The sequence below is a fragment of the Anguilla anguilla genome, chromosome 2 (assembly GCF_013347855.1).
Source record: "Anguilla anguilla isolate fAngAng1 chromosome 2, fAngAng1.pri, whole genome shotgun sequence".
NCBI lineage: Eukaryota > Metazoa > Chordata > Actinopteri > Anguilliformes > Anguillidae > Anguilla > Anguilla anguilla.
This window is the reverse complement of record NC_049202.1, coordinates 9,422,683-9,447,692: the sequence shown is the minus strand read 5'-3', so window position 1 is coordinate 9,447,692 and position 25,010 is coordinate 9,422,683. Positions and strand designations below refer to the sequence as shown.

General features: G+C 44.8%; 1 protein-coding gene across 7 annotated transcripts in view; it reads right to left on the bottom strand.

The window, feature by feature from the left end:
• LOC118217054 (inactive phospholipase D5-like) overlaps positions 1-25,010 on the bottom strand; it is a 46,571-nt gene extending 21,561 nt beyond the window's left edge. For 2 of the 7 annotated variants that reach the window (XM_035398861.1, XM_035398871.1), the window contains exon 1: positions 12,156-12,452. In XM_035398861.1, coding sequence (XP_035254752.1) covers positions 12,156-12,188 — 33 coding nt within the window. In that variant the 5' untranslated portion in view covers positions 12,189-12,452. Of the gene's footprint in view, positions 1-12,155; positions 12,453-24,635 lie in introns of those variants that run through there. The other 5 variants (XM_035398837.1, XM_035398832.1, XM_035398853.1 and 2 more) reach the window with 5 other exon arrangements.

The window sequence follows — 25,010 nt, the reverse complement described above, 5'->3', positions numbered from 1 at the left end:
GACAGCTTAACAACATAAACCCACGAGGATCTCGACTTTTAAATACTCCAGGGACTCAACTAAAGGTTTATGGTGAAGTATAACTGTGAGAAATAACAGTCTCGTTGGATTCTATGAACAGTGCATTAAATCAACAAGCATAGCAAGATGACTATTAAAAAAAAAAAGATTCATAAGAAGTACCAAAAAGTTATAAGGGCAAAATATAAACCCACCAACTTTCCGACAGTTCCCCACCCCCTTTAAATCAGAGGTGTGATGAATAATAAGACATTATTAGCTCGCAATTAGACTAAATACTCACATCTCCCACGTTTGACTTGGCCATAATTAAAAGAAACATAAATACCATTCTGTGTCTTTTGTTTTCTTTTGTTACAGCCGTAATCCTTCTGCATTTCCATCACTTTTTTTTGCTGCTGCCATGTGCTTTAATGAGCCTGCCACAGACGGGCAAAGTCGGTAAATTTTAAACGTGCAATTCGAACACGGCTGCACAAGCTGTGAATGTGACAGCAAGCGAAGATGGAAGCTAGGGTTCAAGTTCAAATCCACATTATTCTCCAAAGGGCCGGGCCACGGAGAGTTCTCCAGTACAAGCCATTTGATCAACATCTATACCGGGGGCCAACAATCCATCAACGATAAAGGACCAAGCTTGCCCACTCACCCCCATAAATGATGCAATGCAATTTCCAATTCTATTTGTTGCTGGTGGGAAAGTGTTGTCATCAATGGAATAAAACACAGCCAGCATGAGCCAGCATTCAATGCTGTCAAATTATAGAACTGAAATATATCTGCCCTAACAGTATGCTTGAAATAGTAGTCTCTTCTCCAGCATTCTTTGCTCCAAGCAAATTCCGTCTTAAACCAGTGAGGGGGTCCATTTGATCTTTACTTTGCAGAACTTTTAAAGTCTTACCGGTTCATAAAGATAACTTAAGTTCATCTGGTCCAGCCTAGCTGCATTGCTCTTGGTCATTTTATTAACTTGCTTAACTTACTTTAATATTATTATTACTTTTCAGTAACTTTTCTGGTACATTTCATTAGAATGTCACACTGGATTTACCTCAGTCAAACCTTTTTGCTTGTGGATGAAATCATTAGTGCTAATAATGCTCACACCCAGAGTAAAACATACAACAACTCCAACTATGAGTAACACCCAATCAGACCCTGCAAACCACACCCAATCAGACCCTGCAAACAACAACCAATCAGACCCTGCAAAACACGGCTAATAAGATCCTGCAAAATACAACCAATCAGACCCTGCAAAACTCACCCAATCTGATTCTGCAAAACACAGCCAATCAGACCCTGCAAAACATAACCAATCAGATAAGACCCTGCAAACCACACCCAATCAGACCCTGCAAAACACAGCCAATCAGACTCTGCAAAACTCACCTATTCAGATTCGGCAAAACTCACCCAACCAGACCCGGAGTCCATACTCCAGCACACCTGTGCTCACTGGACGCGCCTGGTGTTACACTTGCATCCTCAGTGTATCCTCACACCTGTACTCGTATCCTCCGAGAGCCTCACGCAGGGACGTACTTGAGCTGCCGTTAATGTCTAATTTCCCCATCAGTCAAAGGCGCCGCCGCCATAAAGTCAGATTTACACTCCGCCACGGCCCAGCGTGCAGGAGGTTATTAACTGCGTTTATGAAAACAGAAAAGAAAAAAAAAAAAAACAAACACAATAAAGCGTGTCCTGGGAGTGGTGCTGTTTGCTGTAGCCCAGCTGTGCCAGATTGCACGGTAATATTTCATGCCAGAACGATGGCGGTCTGGCGCATTCGGGACCAGGAAGGTCGCTGGGTGATTTAACCGCTACAGGGCCGTGCTCAACAAGGCAGGACGGCACGCGGGCAGTGAGCTGTGTTCGTTGCCAACTGTGGCCATCAAATGATTTGTAAATAATTGCGTTTGCAGTTAACGCATTTTAAAGAAAGATGGACTTGAATAAAATGAGGCTGATTTTTTTTACAGCCCACAATTATGATAACTTACGGACATAATAAAGGCATAACCGCCTCGCAGGTTTGAATCCCGGCCGAGACCTTTCTGCGTGGAGTTTGCATGCTCTCCCCGTGTCTGTGTGGATTTCCTCTGGGTACTCCAGGTTCCTCCCACAGTCCAAAGACATACAGGCTGGGTTAATTGGAGAGTCTTAATTGCCCACAGGTATGAGTGTGTGAGTGAATTATATGTGAGCCCTGTGATGAATAGGCGACCTGTCCGGGGTGTATTCCTGCCTCTCACCCAATGCATGCTGGGATATGCTCCAGTCCCTCAAGAAAATGCTAAACTTTCCATAACTTTCCAAACCACTCACTAATCAGGGCTGAAGTTAGTACCTTTCACCTTTATGTGTCCACATTAAAAGGCCATATTTTCAAGAAATGTCACTAATTATATTAGACATTAAGGGGTGAATTACAGTTCTCATAAAAATTTTCTTATTCTTTGTCAAGGGAGAGCTGAAATCTGCTGAAAATAAATATGCATTTCTACATGTTCCTGTCCATTTCACTTTTGTCAACACTGATCTCACGAGAGATGCTTTTGGGATGAACCGTGCTCACAGTAAGTTGTTGCCCACTTGATTGTTGCAAAGAATTATGGGAAATTGAGCTTTTTTATGGATTGATAAAAGAGCCTAATAAGGCACAAAACAATATCAAACGCTCCTTTGATGTCATAGGGGTGGGATACCTCTGGTTGGGAGGCATTGATGTTATTTTCCTGACAGCCCTTTGATTTTTTTTTTTTGATTTTTGGGTCAGCGGCTACTAATGACTCCTCCGTTGCGCGTCTGAAGATTCCCGCTGTTTCGCGCTCGGCTCCCTACGGCAGCGCGGGGGTCCAGCTGCTTCGCTGAATCACGGCCGATGAGCTGTTGCCGTCGGCGTCGGCACTTCAGTCACTCCGATAACGAGGCGGCGTTTTAAAAACGGCGGGGACGCACGCGAACGCCGAAACGATTCGGAGCGGTGCGAAACTGGAGCCGCTCGCGAGCTCTACAGCAGCTCCTCGAGAAGGAGGTTGAGATCTTTTCTGGGTGGGACGTACTGAGTGAGTGGGGGGTGGGGGGGTTGTTCTGTAGGGTGTTTCACGGGGGCGTCTACATTAATAAAAAGGCCACTTGCACTGTTCAGCTGCCTCTTCCATCAACCCCCCCCCCCCCCCCCCACAATGCCTACGTATGTCTCACAAATGACGGCTCGGAAATTTCCCAACGTCAGAGAGCAGGAGAGCGGGAACGCACCTTCCCCCTGTCTGGAGCAGATCTCTGGCTTCAGCCTCTTTTCCCGTCTCTCTCTCTCTCTCTCTCTCTCTCTCTCTCTCTCTCTCTCTCTCTCTCTCTCTCTCTCTCTCTCTCTCTCTCTCTCTCTCTCTCTCTCTCTCTCTCTCTCTCTCTCTCTCTCTCTCTCTCTCTCTCTCTCTCTCTCTCTCTCTCTCACGCGTGAATGTTCCGTTGGCGCGTCTTCGCGGAGGCGTGCGCCGCCTCTCCTCCGGAGACATTTCGCGAGCACACGGCGTTCCGTCAGAGCGGGACCGCGGAGGGCCGGCAGTCCCGCCGCGCGGAGGGGGTCGGCGCGCCCTCCCGCTCCCGCCAGACGCGCCGGAGGGTTCGCCGTGGCTCGCGGCCCCGCCTGACATCGTCATCGCCCCCCCCGACCGCGGCGTCAGCGCTGGCCAACGGACGTGAGAATGTTTGGGGAAAGAGCGCGCACATTTTCCACTCTTAAGAAGCTTCTGTATGAAAAGGACAGGGCAATTCATCACAAGCCTGCTCACCATCACCCTTTTATTAGACAGAGTGACTGCAACTGGGAGCCTTTGCAGACATGCCCATGATACAGGGACCCTCCCTCCATTTCAACGCTGACAGTGCTCAAAATCTAAGAAGACAAGCACTGATCTTTAAAATACTGTCTATTATAGCAATAATATTTTCTCTTTAAGATCCTGATCCTTTATTTCTCTGATTTTCTTTAGCACATTTTAGAAGATTTAAAATTCTATAAACAGGTCAATCCTGTCAATGTAAGGTTGTTTAAAAAAAAAAAAAAACCAACCATGACAACCATCTTATTTTTTCATTATGATGACACCCCCTTGTTGAATATTATGCACGTCTCCCTTTGGACTGTAGGCTCTGTAGTGCCTCTCTTACAGGATTTTCACGGTCTTTTGTTACAAGAGCTTACAAGAGCTCAGCCCGGTAATGATCTGCAGGACTATTGACGGTTGCCAGTTGCGCCGGTCATGTACAGTGGCTCTGTGTTCACGAACGCGGCTCCATACAGATCGTTAGGAGGCTTTGCTCTGGATCATTATCCCGCTGGAAAATCGTTTCAGGAAACTTGGCTGAGCGATGCAGTTTTTTTTTTTTCTCCGCTCGTTTATTTGTCTTGTTTCAGCCCCGTGTCGGAGTGCCCAGTTTGTGTGGGTTCAGGCTCGTCGACGTGCCGCCTCGGCTAATTTTGGGGACCGCAGACAAACACGCGCTCTCCTCCGATAAACGTGACGTGGCTTCTGCTGATCTCACACGCATACTGAGTCAGAGGAGAAATCGGCATTTGCAGGATTGGTGTTCATTTGACCAGAGGGGGCGCTGGTGAGCAATGTGACACAGATATCCTACCAACTAAAGTTCCCAGACCCCCCCCCCCCCCCAGATGATGCTATGGCCTACTGTGCATTGCCTTGGTAACAGACTATGGGGCCCAACAGCACACTGGAGAGATGCAGTATTTATATTTTGATTAATCTTTCCTTTGAATCAAATCAAGGGAAGCCAGAATACCAGCCAGCAGTGATTACAAGGGCCATTCAGCAAGAACCCCAATGAACCCAGAGAAGATGCAGACAGACATTCAAAAACACTATCCTTACCCTGTGGATTATGCAAATCTTTTTCTACTGCACACAACCCTGGCCTTAAGATATCTTGTAACTTAGAATTTGGCTTCCAAACTGAGGTTCAAGTATCTTGATAAGGTACTAACTCCCCCCCCCCCCACCCCACCCCGAGTCCAAAGTACCACAGCATTCAATTTAGAGGCGCAACTCAACAGCGCAATTAGTTTGGGAAACACTGGCCCTTTATTATGTTCAGAGCTGGCATAGCAAGGCGCTTGGATTCTGCAATTACCCGTCCCTTCAGAATTACAGACTGTACCGCACTGCGGACTCGAGGTGATCACGAAACCTGCGCGCCCCGCAGCTGCGATGAGTGCAGGCGCTGCCTGGCGTTACCCGAGAACCCGCGGATACGCGAAGCTCGTACTCCACGAAGCCATATCCCGCAGGCGAACTTACCACCTCAGAGCATCCATCTCCCAACAAGAGCTCGCATCCCCACATTTTCAGACTGCGCGGACACAGTACAAAACAGATAGCCCCCTTAAATAAAAATAAAAAAATAACATAAAGCAATAAAAATTATACAAAAAATACTAAATTGGAAATTGGTCTATTTTTACTTGAAGGCTAACGCTGATTATTTTGGTCTCCCAGGATCAAATACTTAATAGTTTCTCCTCATACAGCATATCACCAAAGAGGAGATATCAATCTTCAATCCAAAAATGTAATTTTCGGTATCGATGCAAAAGCACTACAAGTATAAAATGATATTTGCCATGTTGTCTGTGGCAGCATATGATTAAAGTTTTCTGGAGAGACTTTGACAGATCAGCCCTCTAATAGGACAGCTGAGAGGGAGAGGCGGTCGGAGCGCAGCCGAAATTGAGCGGAGACTGATGGTCGACACAGCGGGCGGAGACGCGCTTCTCCTCCAGGGTCACAATTTTCAATCTAAAGCATTTCATTGTTCGGCCAATAAAAAATAAAAAAACGCTACAATTCTACAATCCAATACCGTGACATTAAATTCAGAACACAATGCCTTTCTCACAGCACCACTGCTTGCATTTTGTTAACCAAAATCTTTGACATCTTTACCTAGGGATACCTTTTCTCCTGTTCAGCAAGATTTAGGGACATGGACTTCCTGTGTTTGGCACACACTGAGAGGAACTGCACAGGAAGCCGGACCAGTACTGCAGGACAGATATTTTTTTTTTACTGGCAACAAAAACTCTTCCTGTACTCCCTTTGTCAATGATACTCATTTTGCAGGACTTCTACTGCCATCCTGGCACTGAAATCGCATTGGAGGACAGTCTGATGGGCACTAAAAACATCGCTCAGCTAGGCTTGTAAACCCACTTTAACTATTTAAATCACTGTGTCCTCATCGTGCTGCCAGTGTTTGCACTGAGTGGACCAACAGCAGAGAAATTACTGACCAGTTTTCACCCCCACAGTCAATATTTGCTGTAGACTAGTCGCGTTCCAGAAAACATAGGGATATTTTCTCTCATGATTCTCCCACATAAAACATCCAAAGCATCAGCACAAAGGAGCCATTGAGTTGAATCTGCCAGAGAAAACTTTGTTGGTCACGTTGATCGTTTCCTGTTGATGGTACTTCAGAAAACAGTCAGACGCACACACCAGGGGATCTGCCTCTCTGACAGCAAATTACTCTCCTGAGAACTGACTGCATTAAGCAACTGAAATTCATCAAGAAAAAGATCACTAACACTGTACTGAAGCAAAAAGATACCAACAAATTTTAAAAATCGAATATGGATTGACTTTTAAAGTACGACGTGTAACTATCATCTTACTACCATGTTATTACATACCTATTAATACATGAGATAGACGTGCAGTTTATCTATGGAAAAAAACCCCAGCAACACCTTTGGCCATAACTAAACCTCATTTCAACCATTTGCTTACTGTTTATTCACACATGCATCATATCACGCAGCATATCCAGCTCTTGCTTGCAATTACACAACTCTCTGTTTATTTTACCATTATATGCAATATAAGGGCAAAGTGTAAAACAAACCATGCAAAGAAACAAATTGCATCGTACAAAAGCATTCTGTCTGAGCACACTCTCCAGTATCCTCTTGTTTAACTATTAATCTTATTTGTTGCTGATCATGCGGATTTGTAGTTGATTTCACTATTTATTGTTGATTTAAACGATACAATATTGATCTATCGATGGTTTTTTTGTTGTTTGTTTTAATTGTTTTATTAATGTTGCAATTTTTTATTATTTGGTGGCATTTTGTTCTGCTTGTTGCAGGAACATGACACCAAGAGACACCAGGTTGACCTTTTTAAACATGGCCGATAACCCGATCCCAACCCAAGCCTCGGTTCCCGAAAGGGTCTTATTTTTCCCTCCCGTTTTCCAGAGAAGAACCTCCAGCTCCAGGTTTCTCTACGTCTCTCAGGAGCCCGAGGCCTTCAAACCTCAGGCTCCTCAGCGAGAGTGACAGAATAAAGGGGACGAGAGAAGAGCAGACGGACGAAAGAGACGTTTTCGGAGAGCAGTTCAGGACTCGGGACTGAAGGGAGAGGCGAAAACAATCTCCAGCAAGCGAAGTGAGAAGGAATCCTTCAAAGTGTCCTTTGAGGACCTGTCCTGCCCTGCCCATCAGCCCAATCTTCCGGTCCGGCTATTTTTTTGTTCTGTTATGAAATGTCAGCAGCGGTGTTGGTTGGGTTAAGGAGTGGGGGGTGGGGTGGGGGGGTAGCTCTTGGCCTCATTGATCATCTTGATCAATAAGTCAATTAAGGCTCCATCAGACCGACACCTCGGCAGCCGCCTAGCCTCCGCAGATCGAAGACAAATCTCCCCTTTCGCTCACACCCGTGGAGGGAAGGGGAAAAAGAACAGAGAGCGAGGAGAGTAATGTCAAAACCAGACAAATCCTACCGCCACAGGTTTTTTTTCAAAGGTTTTTTTTGAAGCTATGCCTGGTGCCCTTAAAATGCTCCCGTTCCAGTTTGTTTCTCTTCTTGTTATATGAAAAAATCAGCATGTGCGACGCCTTTCACGGGTAATGCATGCAAAGAATAAGTCTGACACCTTTCCCCGATCATCTTGCTCTATTTAAAACTGTACATGCTGACATTGCTTTAGCGTTTGTGTCCGCAGTTTGGTTAACTGTACCCTGGCTTGACAGCATCATTATTGTGTTTCCAGCGGGCTGCTGTCTTCTTCATGTGCCGCAGAATCCGCTTGCCCGTGACACCAGGCGTATTTATGAGCGTCGCCGTCACCCTGAAAACCCGGCTTTGCCGCGTCTTCCTGTGCGAGGGAACGGGGGATTCAATATATAAACGAATGTGCTTCAGCAGGACCCTGCGAGAAAAGGCTCATCAAACAAGGCCCTGAGTCAGCCTCCGCGGGGAGGGACGTCTGCCGGAATCCAGCGTTATTCCAACACTTCTGGGAAACGGAGGCCACCGAGAAAGGAACACTCAGAGAAAGGTTTAATGAGCGCAGCTTGCTGGACTCCTCGTGCTCTTTGTGTTATCTGTCCTTGATAGAAGTTGGCCGCATGCATTATTTATTTGCTTAGACGACAACCCCAACACCTTGACTTATGCATCTTATGTTTTGGGAAAAGAAAAATGAATCAATACGGCTGGATGTTTACTGAGGCAATTCAGATGATAAACCGTCACCTAGGGTGTAATACCCCCACTTGGGAGTTTAAACCTGCAACCTCTGAGCTACAAGCTAATTTCTGCAGATATTATACTACACATGCCTTATGCTTTCCTTTTTGACCTGCAGTGCATTACACAGAGCAGACATCATTCATAGACCTATAAACCACAGAAACCTTAACCGGTTTTTCAACGATGTAAGAAAAACATCAATTTAAACATAGTCAACAGAAATATTTTCCAAATGTGAAAAAATGCCAAACTACATCTTCTTACAACTCTAATAATGTAGCACTTTTTTTTCTATTTGAAGGTTACATTTTAGAATTTAGATCATATTTGCCCTGCAGGGTAAGCATTTAAAACTTCTCCGGTTACCTCATGCTGACCTTCAACTTTCGATCCCATTTCAGTCAAGCCAAGATCTGCAGTCAAAGTCAGAATTTCCTGTGATGAGAATTTTCAAGGTCTTGTTTTTTTTTTTTTTTTCCTTCTTCATAAAAGTCAGGATTGTATGCCTGAAAAGCAGTGCTCCATAATTTATCAGCCGAGCGCAGATAGATGACCTCTCATTGATCAAGGTTTACAGGGACTCGTGTGAATCTCTGACACATCCTGGCCAAGAAACACAACCGCTTATCGCTCAACAGACAGTGTCATTAGCTGGTGAGCCAAGCAGAGAGCTCCAGTGCAGGCTTTAAAAGTTCCACACCGTCTGAATCTGCACCTGAATTCATGAATATCAAAGCAGCCCAGCTCTAAGAGAGCAGAACAATGCAACATACTGGATCCTCCCACTCAATTATTTTACGCACTTCTTCACCAAAACCCACAGAGGCTAAATATTCCGATCTGACCCTCGAGGTCAGTAGTGCTGCTAGCCTTTCCCCCCTGACAGTTAACTGACTGATAACTGTCACTGATTGTCTAAAGGTCCCACCCGTCCAGTGTCCAAGGTTTAAATCAGACCCTGATTTGAGGGGAAGAGTTAAAACCAACAGCACCCTTGACATCAAAAGACCAGGTCAGAGTTTTGCTGTAGATGTGTGGCTATACATTAACGGAATACAGTGCTTCAAATATTTTATGACCTCAGCTACTGCAATATCATATAATATGACTAAGGTGATAATCCATAACTTCTTAAATATAGAGCCTCAGTCATTATTATCTGATTGAAGATTCTGCTATTTCAGGTGTTTTGTCATAATGGTCCGTCATAAATGTTATTTCTTACAAATACTGCTCCATATGTTCATGATGCTGTTGTTCACAGAATTGATGCAGTGTGGGAGTAGAATCGATCAGGGACAAGGCAGGTTCCATAATTTAATTTCTGGAAAAAAAACCTGACCTCCTTCACGTAACACGATTTTGTCCGCTTGCAATATTAATGGATTCTTTTAACACCTCAGACACATTTTTCCTTTAACGGCCAATTTTGCAGAGATAGTGTCACTAAAATTTCATGTTTCTGTAGGATGTACTGACCTAAAAAAAGGAACAGGTAACATTTTTAGCCTCAGCTTTAGTGGGTTATTAATTTCCATGAGAAATCGCAGCGAGGAGAATGAGAGCGTGAATACTATGCGACTGTAATTCAAGGTTGTCAAACACTCAAAAAAAAAAACATCAAAAAAGCTGTTATTCAGCAGGGTAGCCTGAGACAGTTTCAGTGCTTTTATTTCCTGTTTCTTTCACAAACATTTGAAAGGCGTATGACCTTGAAAGCCTCAGGAACGAACACTCAAACACACGTTTCTTGAATAGCTTATGGAAAACCCGTCAATCGTTCTTCCCAATCAACAGACGGCTAATGAAGAGACGATGACAAATGTGACATCTCCTCGTGAAGCACAAACTGCGTAAGGCACAGACTGTGTAAAGCACAGGCTGAGGAACGCATAGTCTGCAGATAATGATACATATAATCATCTACACACAGAGATAAACAGAGGAGGTGGTTAATAAAGCCATTGCTCATCTCTTCATTGACAGTGAGGAGTTTGGGGTGATTCAGATATTTCACCAGGCGGACGCCAGGAGGTTTTAAGGTGCTTAACCTTCCCAGTTCTTCCTGAGTTCCTTCAGTAACAATATAACAATGTTTTCTATTTATTCAACTCTTACAGAGTCCAAAACAGGAAAAAAGTACTCTGTTAAGTGTTGAATGTACTCTCTGAGCTGTTCTAAATTAACCAAGTGGTGGCATTGATAAGGACATCTACCAGGTAGAATGGGATGCATGGATGCCATTGCTATGCTGCTGACCCTCTTTATTATAACTCACTGTATGAGCTACTCACTGCTGTTGGCTGTAGGAAACTCATCTTTAAGCCCAGCATCCCCCAAGCACCCACAAACACCACCACTGTAGTTTAACAGTCTGGCTATCCCTTTATTTTAATATGAATTTTATTACTTTGGTTTCTTCTTATTTCTTGGCCTCTGCTCTGTTTTAATTTCCTGACTCTTACAACAGTATTTATTGTGTAATTTTGTATCCTGTTTGGTTTTCGTTTATTTCGTTCGGTCTATTTCTTACACCCAAATAAAAAATAAATAAATGTTTTTATAGTGTATATTTATATATAAAAATATATTTTTTGAAATATATAATTATTATTATCACTTAAGGAAAACAACTACACAAGGACAACAAGCACCAATACATCACTCAGCAGAAATTGAACACAGGACTTTCAGCTTTGTGCAGCTACAAACACCATCACATAGTTTTATGCACATTGGCAATCAATTTTACATCTGGACACCATGCCCGACAGCAGTATCAGTTTACAAAGCTGCGTACCGAACAACATGGGAGAACTGCCTTTCTCAGGTGGGCAACAGCAGTAGCTCACCTGGGTTGCAAACATGCTACCTACCGCTTTCTTTCAACGGTAAGCTGCCAAAGCTAATCATCCAACCCTCTCCCCTGCGAGAACCGTTTAGCCATCAAACTAACAATCAAACTATCAGAACACAGAAGCAAGGCATGTAAGCCAGCGGCACAAATACAAATACTGTGACTCAAGAGACACCGCAGGGACGAACCCTAACCCGTCTCACGCCCGGCTACAGGATCAGCAGAGCTCCAGCACCCAAGTGCGAAAGGTACTGCAATTACCTGTGCGCCAGATTCGGCTTTGAGAGTTTCTCAGTAACCCACAGACACTTTTAATCATATATGCACCTGTCATACATTCTTGAGAATTTGCTGTTTTGCGCAGTACCGCAGATGAAAATGAGCTTAACTGTAAGAGCTGAGTAGGATCCTTTTTAAATACAAGGAAAAAAATCTATGGATAAATAAGCTCAATCTGTCCCAATAACTTGGACCTCACAGCCTAAACTGTTATGCACACACTTTTGTCAGCATGCCAGGTAAATACCTAAATGTGATATAATGAATATATCTTTCCAAGAAGCCAGCGCATAACTTAAGCAGCAAAAGGCAACGGCAACTTCGAGCGCACGCTCGGCAGCGTGGGAAAATTGTACTGTCCCCCCCCCCCCCCACTCCCCAACATCCACACTCCCCCGATACGGAGCGAGCCCAAAAACAGAAGTGGGTCTCACCTTCATGGCGCGGTCCTGCGACAGTCCTGGCATCGGGGCTCACGTTCCCCCAAAATCTAGGCACTTGGGAGGACGGGAGGGGGGCGGCGTTGTTCCTGGCGCTCTGGCACGCTCGCGGCGCGGCCGCTCTCTCCGGCTCTCCGAGGGGCTGACGGGTTCCGTGCGCGGCGCTGGGAAGTGTGACTGCGAGCCCGGAGCCCTGACATGGTGCCATCAATCTGACTGAGCGCGCTCAGTGGGCTCCCCGCTCTCTGCCCGAGAGAGAGCGAGCGAGAACGAGCGCGCGCGAGCGAGAGAGAGAGAGCAAGAGAAAGAGAGAGAGAGAGAGAGAGAGAGCGAGAGAGCGAGAGAGAGAGAGAGAGAGAGGTGCTCTGCCTCTCCCCCTCCAGAAGCAACCAATGCAAACTCTGCTGTTAGTCCTCACCCTGGAACTGCGAATAACACTATACTGCCCCCTACAGCAGAGAAGAGGAATGACTGCAGACAAAGTGAGCACACACACACACACACATACAAACGCACACACTCACCTGTAAACACACAGCACACACACATACACTTATGAACACACAGTACACACATATAAGTGTATCAGCCTCTCTCTGTGGCCTCTTTTCATCTCTCTCTCCATCTCGACAGAAATAGCTTTCTGTACTCGTTCTCTCAAATTCTAATTAAAAGTGCTTTACTGGCAGAAAATATTTCTCGAAAGCAATAGAAGCACAGAACAGCACTGAAGAATGAATACTATAAATAATAATAATAATAATAATAATAATAATAATAATAATAACATTATTAATAACTACTATTTATTATTCTATATACCCTTTTTATTATTATGTCAGTGTCCCCTCAGGTTTTGGCAGGCTAATATAGAGTGCCATAACTGTAGCTGCTGGCGTTTCCTGTAAGAGGATTTTCTCTTTTTCCTTGTCAGGGAAGAGTAGTCCTTTGTAATTAAAGTTTAATTAATCTGTCCTCTCTCTACCTGTCTCTCTCAAGTTCTCGTCCTCTCTTTCCCCCTCACCCGCCCTCTCTCTCGTTTCCTCTCTATCCCCCCTCTCTCTCTCTCTGTCTCAGGCTTCCCCCCCCCCCCACACACATACAAGCACACTCAAACAGATGACACCTCTTTCTGACCAATTTGTAATTTGTTTGGGATGTGCTTGTTATCTACACACAGTGGCTGACATTCTGGCTTTGAGGCAGTGATAAGGATCTTCCACTGCTTTCATTTCTAACTTTCTCACATCGCCAACATAAAACATTTGCAACATAAAGAATGCATATTGTCCACTCTACTTCAAGCACAAGACCACCAGACCTAAAAGCACACTGCATTTCAAATCATTCATGCTTTTAAAAAAAAAAACTGACCAAAATTGTCACACTGGCTATTCAAAAGTGAGCTAGAATATAATGAACCCTTGAAATTCAAGGTATGATTACCATAAAGTGTAACTGCCTGTTAGGTCAGAATAATGTTCACTGTGTGAACTGGACTTTGTGTTCTTGGCTATGAATAACTGTACAAAATAAGTGTTGTACCTTATCAAACCTGTGTTTTGTAGTTGTTCCAATGACCTTGATATGCACTTTTGTACGTTGCTTTGGATAAAAGCATCTGATATATAATGTAACGTATTATAAATGTAATACCCTATTACTTTTTATAAAGATATACAAAAACAGGTCAAAAAAATTGTCTGTCTGTAAATTTTTAAAAAGTGTTTTAATGGGAGACCCAAAAGAATGGGAGCGTACTGCATTATGTAGATGCGGTAGGATAGATGCTAATAATTGTGAAGTACCAGGATGTATTAGTCGAAGATGATCAAGCAGAGACCATCAAGCAGATGCGTAGAAGATACTGCTACAAACAAAAAAAACAACAAACAAAAAAAATCAGTGCCACACCAGGTCACACACACTAAGACAGCACAACATGTGTGACCAGACACATCACTACTCAGTCCAAACACACTTCCATTCAACATATTCACTTTACTTGTTTTGATTTAAGCAGGCAAGCTGAGCATCTCATAATAAAACCGATGCCCACATTTCATTTCGCTTTAAATTATGAGAAGAGAGAGAGAGAGAGTGGGAGAGAGAGAGAGAGAGAGAGCGGGAGAGCTGGAGAGAGAGAGGGAGAGCGGTAGAAAGAGAGAGAGAGAGAGAGAGCGAGAGAATGCGTCCTGAAAAGCACATTAACTTTAATCTGTTTCCTGTCCGCAGCTTAGAGACTAATTGTCTGCAGAATATCTGAGCTGAAGCCATTTTCTCCATCAAACTAATTGCCTAATCTTATGAAATCCTGGTGGATCTCCCGCACTTACTAAAGGTGATGGTGAAAAGATTTAAAGGACAGAAACTGAAGGGAATTTGTGGTTATCACAAATCTACGTGTCATGCAATGCAGAGGACCCCGCACCGAAGCTGCTGTTTCTGCTGATGCCACTCAGCCTGACAGAGCCGAATCCATCCCACAGGAAATAAGCACAAACATCCAGAACAATTCATGATCCGCCTGTGGAACTACAAGACAGGTAGACTCACTTGTCAGACTCATATTATTATTAAGACATCAGCCTGCCCAGACTGCTCATAACCTTACAGCACTATGAGCCTGACCAGACTGCTGATAACCTTACAGTACTATAAGCCTGACCAGGCTGCTCATAACCTTACGATACTATGAGCCTGACCAGACTGCTCATAACCTAGCAGTACTATAAGCCTGACCAGCCTGCTCGTAGCCTTATGATACTATGAATATAATCAGACTGCTCATAACCTAACAGTACTATAAGCCTGACCAGCACGCTCATAGCCTTATGATACTATGAATATAATCAGACTGCTCATAACCTAACAGTACTATAAGCCTGACCAGCACGCTCATAGCCTTATGATACTATGAATTTAATCAGACTGCTCATAACCTTACAGTACTATGAGCCTGACAGGCTTGCTCATAATCTTATGATGCTATTAATATGATCAGGCTGCTCATAACCTCATGATACTATGAAGCCTACCAGGCTGCTCATAACCTTATAGCACTATGAGCCTGAACAGGCTGCATTGTAATTATATTGATGTTTCACTTAAGCCAGCAGTAATAAGTGTTAATGCTATACGAGAAGAGATCAGACAAGCAGACACACTGATTGTGCCATGCAGACACATTATCCCCTTTTCTTAGTTCCAGAGCTAACCGCATTGCAAATAAAACAAATTCATGGAACAATATCCCAGGTGTCGTAACATTTTTATAGCATTTCGTCCTACTTCTGGCGACGGTCACTTTGCAAATGGTAGAAATTTTCATTCTACCAAAGTGACCACAGTCAGAAGTTGGATGAATTGCTATCGTAATGTGCCGAGTAATCTCATTTAAGTACATCAGCTTATTTGAGTGGAATCCGATAGGTGCAGTGGAACTCGGTCTTTGCTCCGTGAATGGCTGGTCATGTGACCAAGGCCATTAGGCCCAGCGGTTGGCCATGGCAACGGTAGGCATTTGCGCTGCCTGCGGTTAGCACTTAAACAGCCTCTCCTGGGTTCGCCCCTGTTTTCCACACAACACCACATGCTGCTCCGGAGGATCGATAGGCTGACCAAATACTGCAGCCAAAGCAACAGAATACTGCAGAGAACAAAATGGGACTTTTTATGTGCTTCCCAAAGATTGAATTCCCACAAAAATGAGAGAGTGAAATCGCAATGTTGCTACATAAAGCGGGCTGGTACACTCGCTTATGTCATTTAGTATCATTAGCATTAGTTTTATTTGCAGCTCGTAGTTCAACCCAGGACTGAGCAGTGGAACCCGTGTCCTGTACCCATAGCAGCTCGTTTATGGGTTTCTCTAGACGATGCCAAGCAGCCAGCAGCACTCAATAAACTGTGTTCTGAAAAACACCCAGTCACCTGACTGACAGGGCCAGAGGTCAAACGTGACGGAGATACGAAGAGAGAACAAACTGAAGCTCGGGCCAACGCGTGGAAAGGGGGCCAAAAAGAACTGACGTGGTTCCCCTTAAAATAGCACCGTGCACAGTCAGCCGCTCGGAGACGGGCAGGACGCGGTGCGCTTGGCCTGGGGACTCTGCTCCAATCAGCACGCAGTCCCGGAGAGGACGGCTTTAACGACACGGCGAATATGCGTTTGGAAGCTCCAGCAGAGCTCTACGTGCGTGCGCCGGGCATGTGGGTGCACAGCTCAGATTGGACAGAGTCCATGGCAGGGCTCCAGGTACCTCCGGCGCGACCTCCAGCCCTTCAACAACGCTTATCGACCTCCGCGGTGCCAACCGCTGACACCTTTCACATACACCTGAGCTGACACTTCCAACAAGATCGGCACTGTTCCACAGCCAATCAGATCCTCACACCATCTGCACGCAGTAGACTGTGCTGTGTTTGGAACACCACACCCCTGGCTGGTGTGCATTTTCAAAGAGACATGACATTCAGTCCAAGGAGAGACGCTGTACTCAGGTATAGAACTCATGAAATAATGTTCACCTCTGAAGAGGTAATGAGCAACACTATGTTCAGGTCTTCAGTTCCACACCTGATTATGCAGATCAAGATTAAGATACAAGCACAGGTCTCTGAGATGCATTAATAACCCGATTGCCGGGTGCAATTTATCATCCAGCATTGATAAAGCAGATGGTGAGCCAGCTTTACAAACACAAGCGCAAGCCGTACATTTCCTTTAATAAAACCCCCAAAAACAGCAGGAATTGAACAGCAGAAAAGCTTGGAACTACATGCATGCATTTAGTTATATCAACCCACCCTCAGTCCCACTTTCACAATCAATAACGTTAATGGACATAAAAACACTGGGGCGCACCCAACCGCAGATAAATGTGAATTTAATACATTTCATGTCTTGATCCCTGAAGACAGCCTGAACATCTCCCAAATTAATTTCTCAGGCGGTTCACATGATCTCCCTGCACTGATATCGGTTTGACATCCGCAAATGCTTCATTTCAAACAGGACACCAGGTGACCGATGGAAAACACCATTAGGCCAGTATTCAAAGACAAAGGAAATGCCAACAAGCTAAAGCTGTAATGTGTTAAAATAATTTTAAGAGCACAATTATGGAAGAACTTGAGAAACAATTTTAACAATTTTAGTAGATCAAGAAACTGGTTGTAAGAAAACCAAGCAGGTCATTGGAGGATGGAGGGTGGGGGGCAGGGTGGGGGGGTTTATGGCAGGAAAAAGGTACGGTCTCCATGTTGATGAGGACTGTAAGCTAAATTCCTATCTCCAGTGATTTCTTTCTGAAGGTATTTACCAAATATATTGCTTTTTCCACAGGGGATTCAGAAAAAAATTCAATTTTACTCTAATTTAAATAACCCCCCCCCAACACCTCACTATGCTTAGCCTCAGTTTTATTTCTAATGAGCTGTCAGAAGTTCAGGCAACTTCCTGGTCTTGCATTTTAAGTATAATTATAATTGGAGTTTGGAGACTACCTATCACCCACAGAGTCCGGCTATTGCCCCCAGAGACTGATAAGATGGTACCACTGGTCCTTGGTGAGCTCTTTATATATACAATAACAGACGGGCATTCAAAAGAATTCCTGTTCCACATCTGGGGACATGTGGAAAAATAAGTGGATACATAGTTTCTTTTTAAATGTAGAAATGTAATTTTAGTATTTTATTAATGGGAATAGATAAAGGAATACCATGGAAACCATAAAACATTCCATGCTAGACTGATAAAGGTTTGTTTTCACAATGGCTAGTGGTGATTATTACTTTAAGGAAAAACAGAAATGAGAGAACCTGCAATGATGTCTGTATCTACGTACCTAATTGTCTGAATATGCTGTTCTTAGTATTATTTATCACTGTCTTTAATATTACCCCCTAAAGGTATCTGGAACAAAAGGAAGAAACATTGAATAATGTCACTGCTCAATGCTTAGCCTCAGCATTTATCACGGTAATGAGTGGTGGAGGATTTTTTTCCGTCCCCCCCTCATTACTTTCAGAAGTTACTTGAAAGAGCATTTTTTTTTCCAGATATGAGTTTTGCTTATTAATACAGAAAAAGTCAGAGGCCTGGACTGCAGAATGATTCACGCACTCTGTGTTTCAATTCGTCTTCAGGAGACGCCGTCAGACGCTGACACAAAGATGGAACGGCCTTCGTTTCGCCGCCACTGTCATTACCTTCGCGTACTCAGAGGGCCTGTGAGGAAACAGAGGAGGGAAGCACAGTCTCACAGTGCCCTATACCTGAGACCTGGGTCTTTTGGCAAAGCGGGCTTTCAGCAAGCCATCAGACCAGATCAATCGAACAGAGCTGTGGTGTTTGCCCGGCGTGGTCAGGCAAATACAAACAGGTTTACCGAGGCAGTACAAACACCGACAGAATCACTGATGAGGGTTAATCAATCCGCTGGGCACCAGTAATCTGATGTACACCCCAAGTCTGGGATGAGGCCGTCAAAATGGAGGGCGAGCTCTGCTGGATTTAGGGTCCATGTCGCGTACGGCCACTCAACCTTCTTCGCCGTCGCTTCCATTTCTGGAGTTTATCTTCATCCCACCCCGCACCCCCCAAGACTGGAGTCATACTTTCCGACCATACAACTGCACAGCAGTTAGGAATGGCGATACGGTACGCAGTCCATAAAAACAGATCATAACATTTATTTAGATACTTCTAAAGTCTTTTTTTTATAAAGAGAGCCAGCAAATTAGAGCTGAATGCTTTGGCAGGGATTTCGCTCAAGGGCATCTTTTTCTGCAGACGACAACGGCACACTTGGCAACGGCTCCAAACCCACAAATGGGAATGAGAGACACGCTTGTGTGACAGACGGGAACAAACCGAAAGTAAAAAAAAAAATAAAAAAAAAAACTAGGGATCACGTTAAAAAGTGGAAGTTTAAAAAGTGGACACATTAAAGCCATTCATCAAATTTTAATCTGCAAGACAGGCCAGGGGAAAAAAAAATCCAATTCTCCTTTTAATGCTCTCAGCTATTACTGCCCAGCGATGAGCTCACTATAATTGGTCTCTTCCGGTGAGAGCCATTTCACAGCAGAGCTATCAGGTGGAAAACCAGTAGTTGTACCAGTTGCTGTCGAGTCCGTCCCATCTAATGAGAAGCGCTACAGTAAATCGGGTAGATTAGCCGTGCGGCTAAGTGGTAAAGAGGCAGCGCTGCCAAAATGTATGAGCTGCCGTGAATGAGGAAAACTAGCGAGCGTAAGAATCCATTTCAGATCGTCTCTCAAGGAAGCCGACATCACCGAGATTAAAAGCCGGCGTTCAAGATCAGTCGGGGGATGTCGAGCCGGCGACAAGAACGGCGTTTTGAACCTGACAGACGCTGTCAATTCTGCAGACTTTCTACAAAAAACGGCTGTGAACACCGGCTCCTCTGAGAACTGGCTACATGGCATTCAGGGTGGGTATCCTCCACTACAGCTCAGAGTGAAAATGTTAAAACGTCAGAAAGACAGACAAAATCTTGTGTTAAACGCCAAACTTTAATGTTCAGACTACAGGTGACATTTGGGTAAAAACCTCAGGATGTAGTCTTCCAGACGAACAAGGTCTCCTTTTCTAGAATCTCACATTTCAGTTGCCTGAGATGCGGTTGATGAGAAGTCATAAACAATGGCCCGAGAAAGCCAGAGGTAGCAGTTTCGTTTATTTGAATGATATCTGTGAAATCACACAATCCTTTCCCTTTCAACAGTTCAAACTATGTTTACTGTTGTCATTAATGACCTCATACTTCCATAGCACTGAACAGTCTCGACTACAAAAAAAAGAAATGAACACACCTAAATCACAGGAGCTACTCTTTGCAGCACCACACAAGGGGCTTTTAATTATGTTCTGCAAAGAACTCTAACCCAGTCAACAAATGTGTGTTAGTGTCTCTACAGAAGGGATCTCAAACTCCAGGCCTGGAAGGGCACAGGGTCTGCAGGGTTAACTCCAGGCCTGGAGGTCTACAGTGTCTGTGTGGTTTTTTTTTTGGGTTCCTTTTAATCAGCAGCCAAATTAGGCCTTGGAAACAAGCTGTGTGGACTCTAGCCAACCAATGACTTAAATTAAACGTGCAATTGCTGAAACCAGCCAACACTGCGGTCCTTCAGGACTTGAATTGGCAAAACGTAGTCACAGAAGTTGGGTACACTTCTCACATCAGAGTCGATCCGCTCAGACTCACAGCACCATAAGGTTATGAGCAGCCTGGTCAATTTTAGATGGCTGTCAGTACAGTTCCATTCCAGCTTTACTTGAAAGATCAGAAAATCAACTTGTGTGTGCTAACTAGATAAAGGCGAGCACTGAGTGGATTGTCTCAAACAAAGAGCCTGGCGTTGGCGGGCAGTGGAGGCAAGCAATGGAAGTTATTTCCAGTTTCTAGTTTGAAAAAAAAACAAAAAAAAAAACACTGAACCAATTCGACCCCGCTGATAGCTGAGTACCCTTTCATAATCGATCATATTTTCCACAGGACAGAGTGTACCGAGTCCATTTACGAGGTATAAAACAAAATGCCTTCCAGGACTGGTTTGGGGGGGAGAGATAAATAAATAATCACAGAGTGAGTTTCCTCTCAGGTTAGCCCGAGCTCCTGATCAATGAGCGAAACGGCTGCAGGCATGAGTCACTGTGCGTTACACGGCTGTAAGGAAGCCCTCTCTTAAGGCCTCTAACCGGAAGAGGTGACCAGGCCCAGGACCACGTGTGTGTGTGTGTGTGTGTGTGTGAGGCAGCCAGGGAGTCAGAGGGAACACCGTGCACCGGTGTGTGCGGCCCTCACGACCGCAACTCCCCAGGCGCAATTTTGGGATTGCAAATTAAAAACCGGTTCCGGAACAGGGGAGTTCCCGTCCCGTTATAATTGGGGCAACCGTAGTGTGAAGAAATTAAGAAAGAAAGAATGGACAGACATACAAAGACAGACAGACGGACAAAGTGCACTTTAATGCCGCCAAAGGGTGTCAGTTCCGTTCTGAAAAGCCGTTTTTGTCTGAAAGGAAAGAACAGCTCGATGGAAAACAAGAGAATGTCCTCCTACATGCTGAGCTCTGTCGATAACAGCTTTCTGGTCATTAGGAAGGGGACTGCGGAGTCACGCAGAGTTCAGATGTTTACCCAAAGGTAACACTTTATTGGCACACAAATCAATACCCCCCCCCCCCCCCCCGTAACCCAGCACACTCAATGAAATAAGATTCTCCCAACACAATCGCTCCTGAAGGAATTCTTTTTTTTTACCTCGCAGCACAATGAGCGCACAAAAAAAAAAACCAGTACAAACCAAACAATGGATTTAATGTTTAATACTTCAACTCTCCTTCACCTGTAATTCACTCGACAGGCATTCTGCTAATATGCCTGCAGCTAATGATCGACAATGCAACAGAATGGACAGCATAGACATCGTACATAAAATATGTTCAATGCATAATTCATTGTCCAGTTCTTTCCGTTATTTCTTGTCTTGAGTAGGATCACTGGTAGCACTCAGAGCTATATGCTAATTGGAAGAACTTACAATGAGTCCAGTCTTTTGCCCTAGTCTTTAGCATAATTATAGCCTAAAAGAAGGTAATTATTTGTCAGATTTATGTCTTGTCTTGCTAAAGATTTCCCATCATGCTCTGCACACTTTCAGACTCGTTTTCCAGAAGAGGCGAAACACAAATTACAGTTTGCAGCTCATCCAGTCAGGTTACCGTGGCAAAATTAAACATCTTGATTTGGAAAGGATCCAATTAACTTCCATCACTCCCATAGCTGCTTTGTGTTTCCCACTAACAACTCATTTATTTGAAAGGATCATTGATTTATAGCTTTGTTAAAGAGCATCTAATAGCGTTTCAGTGGAAAATGGTAATTTAAAATGCCAACACAATATATTTCAAATTGACATTTGTTCCAGCAGCATTAGTTAAAGTTTTGTAACTCCGAAGTTTGGTTATCCATTTGAGCCCAGAGCTTTGTGGGGGGAAAATAAATGGTCAATAATCCATATACATAGCCAATATATTTTATGTGTGTATGTGTGCGTGTATGTGTGTGTAACCATGTTTAGGAATGAATAAACAATTGGGGAGGTGAAGCAGAGAACAGAAACGGATGAACGCTAGATGGGTCTGACCTATTTATGCCAGTTCTTTCTCTCTCCTCTCTTTTCTCTTTCTCTCTTCTCTCCTCTCTCCATTTCTGCTGCTGTGGCTTCACGCAGCTCCGGTGTCTGATTGCTAACAGCCACGCTGACGTTTTTAGGGATCGCCTGCGTCATCTCGCAGAACCGGCGAGCAACTGGCTCTTCAGTACAATAAGAGAACAGGGCGCCCATTTGAAAATGGAACCATTCAAAAATACTTCATGCATTTAATAAGCCTTAATGTGAAATAATATTCAGAAAGTCGAAAACCCAGGACTCCTCTGCGCCTCTGGCTTTTAAGCCTTTTGAAAATACCCAGTGACTCTTATCCCCAGATGCAAGATATTTACCCGTCCGAAAATATCACACTCTAGGGGGCGGACTCTGGGGGGTGGAATAAAGATGCAGCTCATGCAGTTCCGGAAGATGGGGGCCCTTAAAATCAATGAAGACAAGGCCATTCTAATAACCGCACCTCTCCACACAAGTACCCACACCTATACTCATACTTGTAACCATGCCTATTAGCACACATGTACCAACACCCTTACTCACACCTGTAGCAACACCTATACACACACACCTGTAGCCATGCCTCTACGGCATTTTGATTGCAGTTTATAGATTTTGAGAACGATTTTGTTTTTTTGTAACACACCACCCAGACGTTTATTTCAGATACATGTATATGAAATGCATATATCTGCATGTACGCATTACATATAAAAGACAGGTTGCTTTCCTCTTCTTAATACAGTTTATACCCCGTGCCATGTGCAGAGAAACCCAATCCTCCCCTTTGATTTGGGGGGTATCAGGCCTTGTTGGGAGAGGCCCTGAGCACAGGGGGGCGGTGGGGGGTCTGGAGCAACAGAAAGTAGCACAGGGTTTTGGGTTATGAGTGAAACTTCAGACCGCTGTTCTCTGTCTCTCTGTGTTTCCAGGTCAGTGGCGGCTCTGGGCTCCAGCCAGGACTGCTCTCAAAAAACGCAGCACCTCCTTCACCCATCAAATATTAACAGCCAGACCTGCTGACACACAGCCAAACCCCACATTTTTTTGCAAAACGGGCGTGTCTGGACCGTCCAGGGACAAAGCAGGAGAAAAAATACGTTTTAGGACCGCAAGGAGGACGCAAGCTTCAGACGAGGGTCGGTCTTCATTACCTACAACTGCTTGGCCTATCCTTCCGCGAATGGGAAGCATTTGAAAAGTAACGACGTCGCGAATTACGCTTGAGATCGGTTTGCGAAGGACAGTACGTTTTAGGGCAGCGAATCGATTCTCTTTCCACGCCGGAACCCGCCTCTCTGATTTGCACGCCGGGAGAATTCCAATGAAAGCAGGACCACACAGAGCCTCTACAGAACAAACACAGCATTTAAACAGCCTGGCATGCAGCAGGTACCACACTGTCCTCCCCCAAAACACCTCCAACTCCACCTCTAAGACAGTATATGAAGTGTGTCTGTGTGTGCATGTGTGCGAGAGGGTGAGAGATTGACAGTGTTGTGTGTGTGTGTGTGTGAGAAAGTGAGAGCCTGACAGTGTTGTGTGTGTGTGTCTTAGTGTGTGTGTGTGTGTTTGTGTAAGTGTTTGGAAATTGAGGTGTGTGTGTGTAAGTGCTTGTATATTGAGGGGTGTGTGTGTGTGTGTGTGTGTGTGTGTATAAGTGCTTGTATATTGAGGTGTGTGTGTGTCTCAGTATGTGTGTGTGTGTGCGTGTGTGTATAAGTGCTGGTATATTGAGGTGTGTGTGTGTGTGTGTGTGTGTGTGTCTCAGTATGTGTGTGTGTATAAGTGCTTGTATATTGAGGTGTGTGTGTGTGTGCGTGTGTGTATAAGTGCTGGTATATTGAGGTGTGTGGGTGTGTGTGTGTGTCTCAGTATGTGTGTGTGTGTATAAGTGCTTGTATATTGAGGTGTGTGTGTGTGTCTCAATATGTGTGTGTGTGTGTACAAGTGCTGGTATATTGAGGTGTGTGTGTGTGTGTGTCTCAGTATGTGTGTGTGTGTGTATAAGTGCTGGTATATTAAGGTGTGTGTGTGTGTCTCAGTATGTGTGTGTGTATAAGTGCTTGTATATTGACATATGTGTGTGTGTATGTATAAGTGCATGTATATTGAGGTGTGTGTGTGTATAAGTGCTAGTATATTGAGGTGTGTGTGTGTGTGTGTCTCAGTATGTGTGTGTGTATAAGTGCTTGTATATTGACATGTGTGTGTGTGTGTGTGTATAAGTGCATGTATATTGAGGTGTGTGTGCATTTTGGGGGTAACTTACGTGCTCGAGTTTGTCCCTCCTGCGGAGCCAGACGCCGGAGGAGTAGTCCTGCTGCTGGACGGCGCTGTAGACGGACGCGCCCGCAAAGGACGCCGGCCGGGGGAAGGGAGCGGTGAGTTCGGGGCGCCCCAGCCCCTCGATGGGCCGGCTGCAGGCGTGGGGGTGCAGCTGCATGTCTGGGGGTGTCCCTCAGGCGGCCGGACTCTCCTAGGGGGCGGGACTCCCCTCCCGCTCCATCGCCTGAAGCCGCCTCTCTGTGCGCGTGGAACGCCGGCGAGGCTCGGCGGTACAGCGGCGGTACAGTAGCGGTACAGCGGCGGTACAGCGGCGGCACGGCGGCGAAGCGGCAGCAATCTGTGGCGGCTCCTCTCCTCT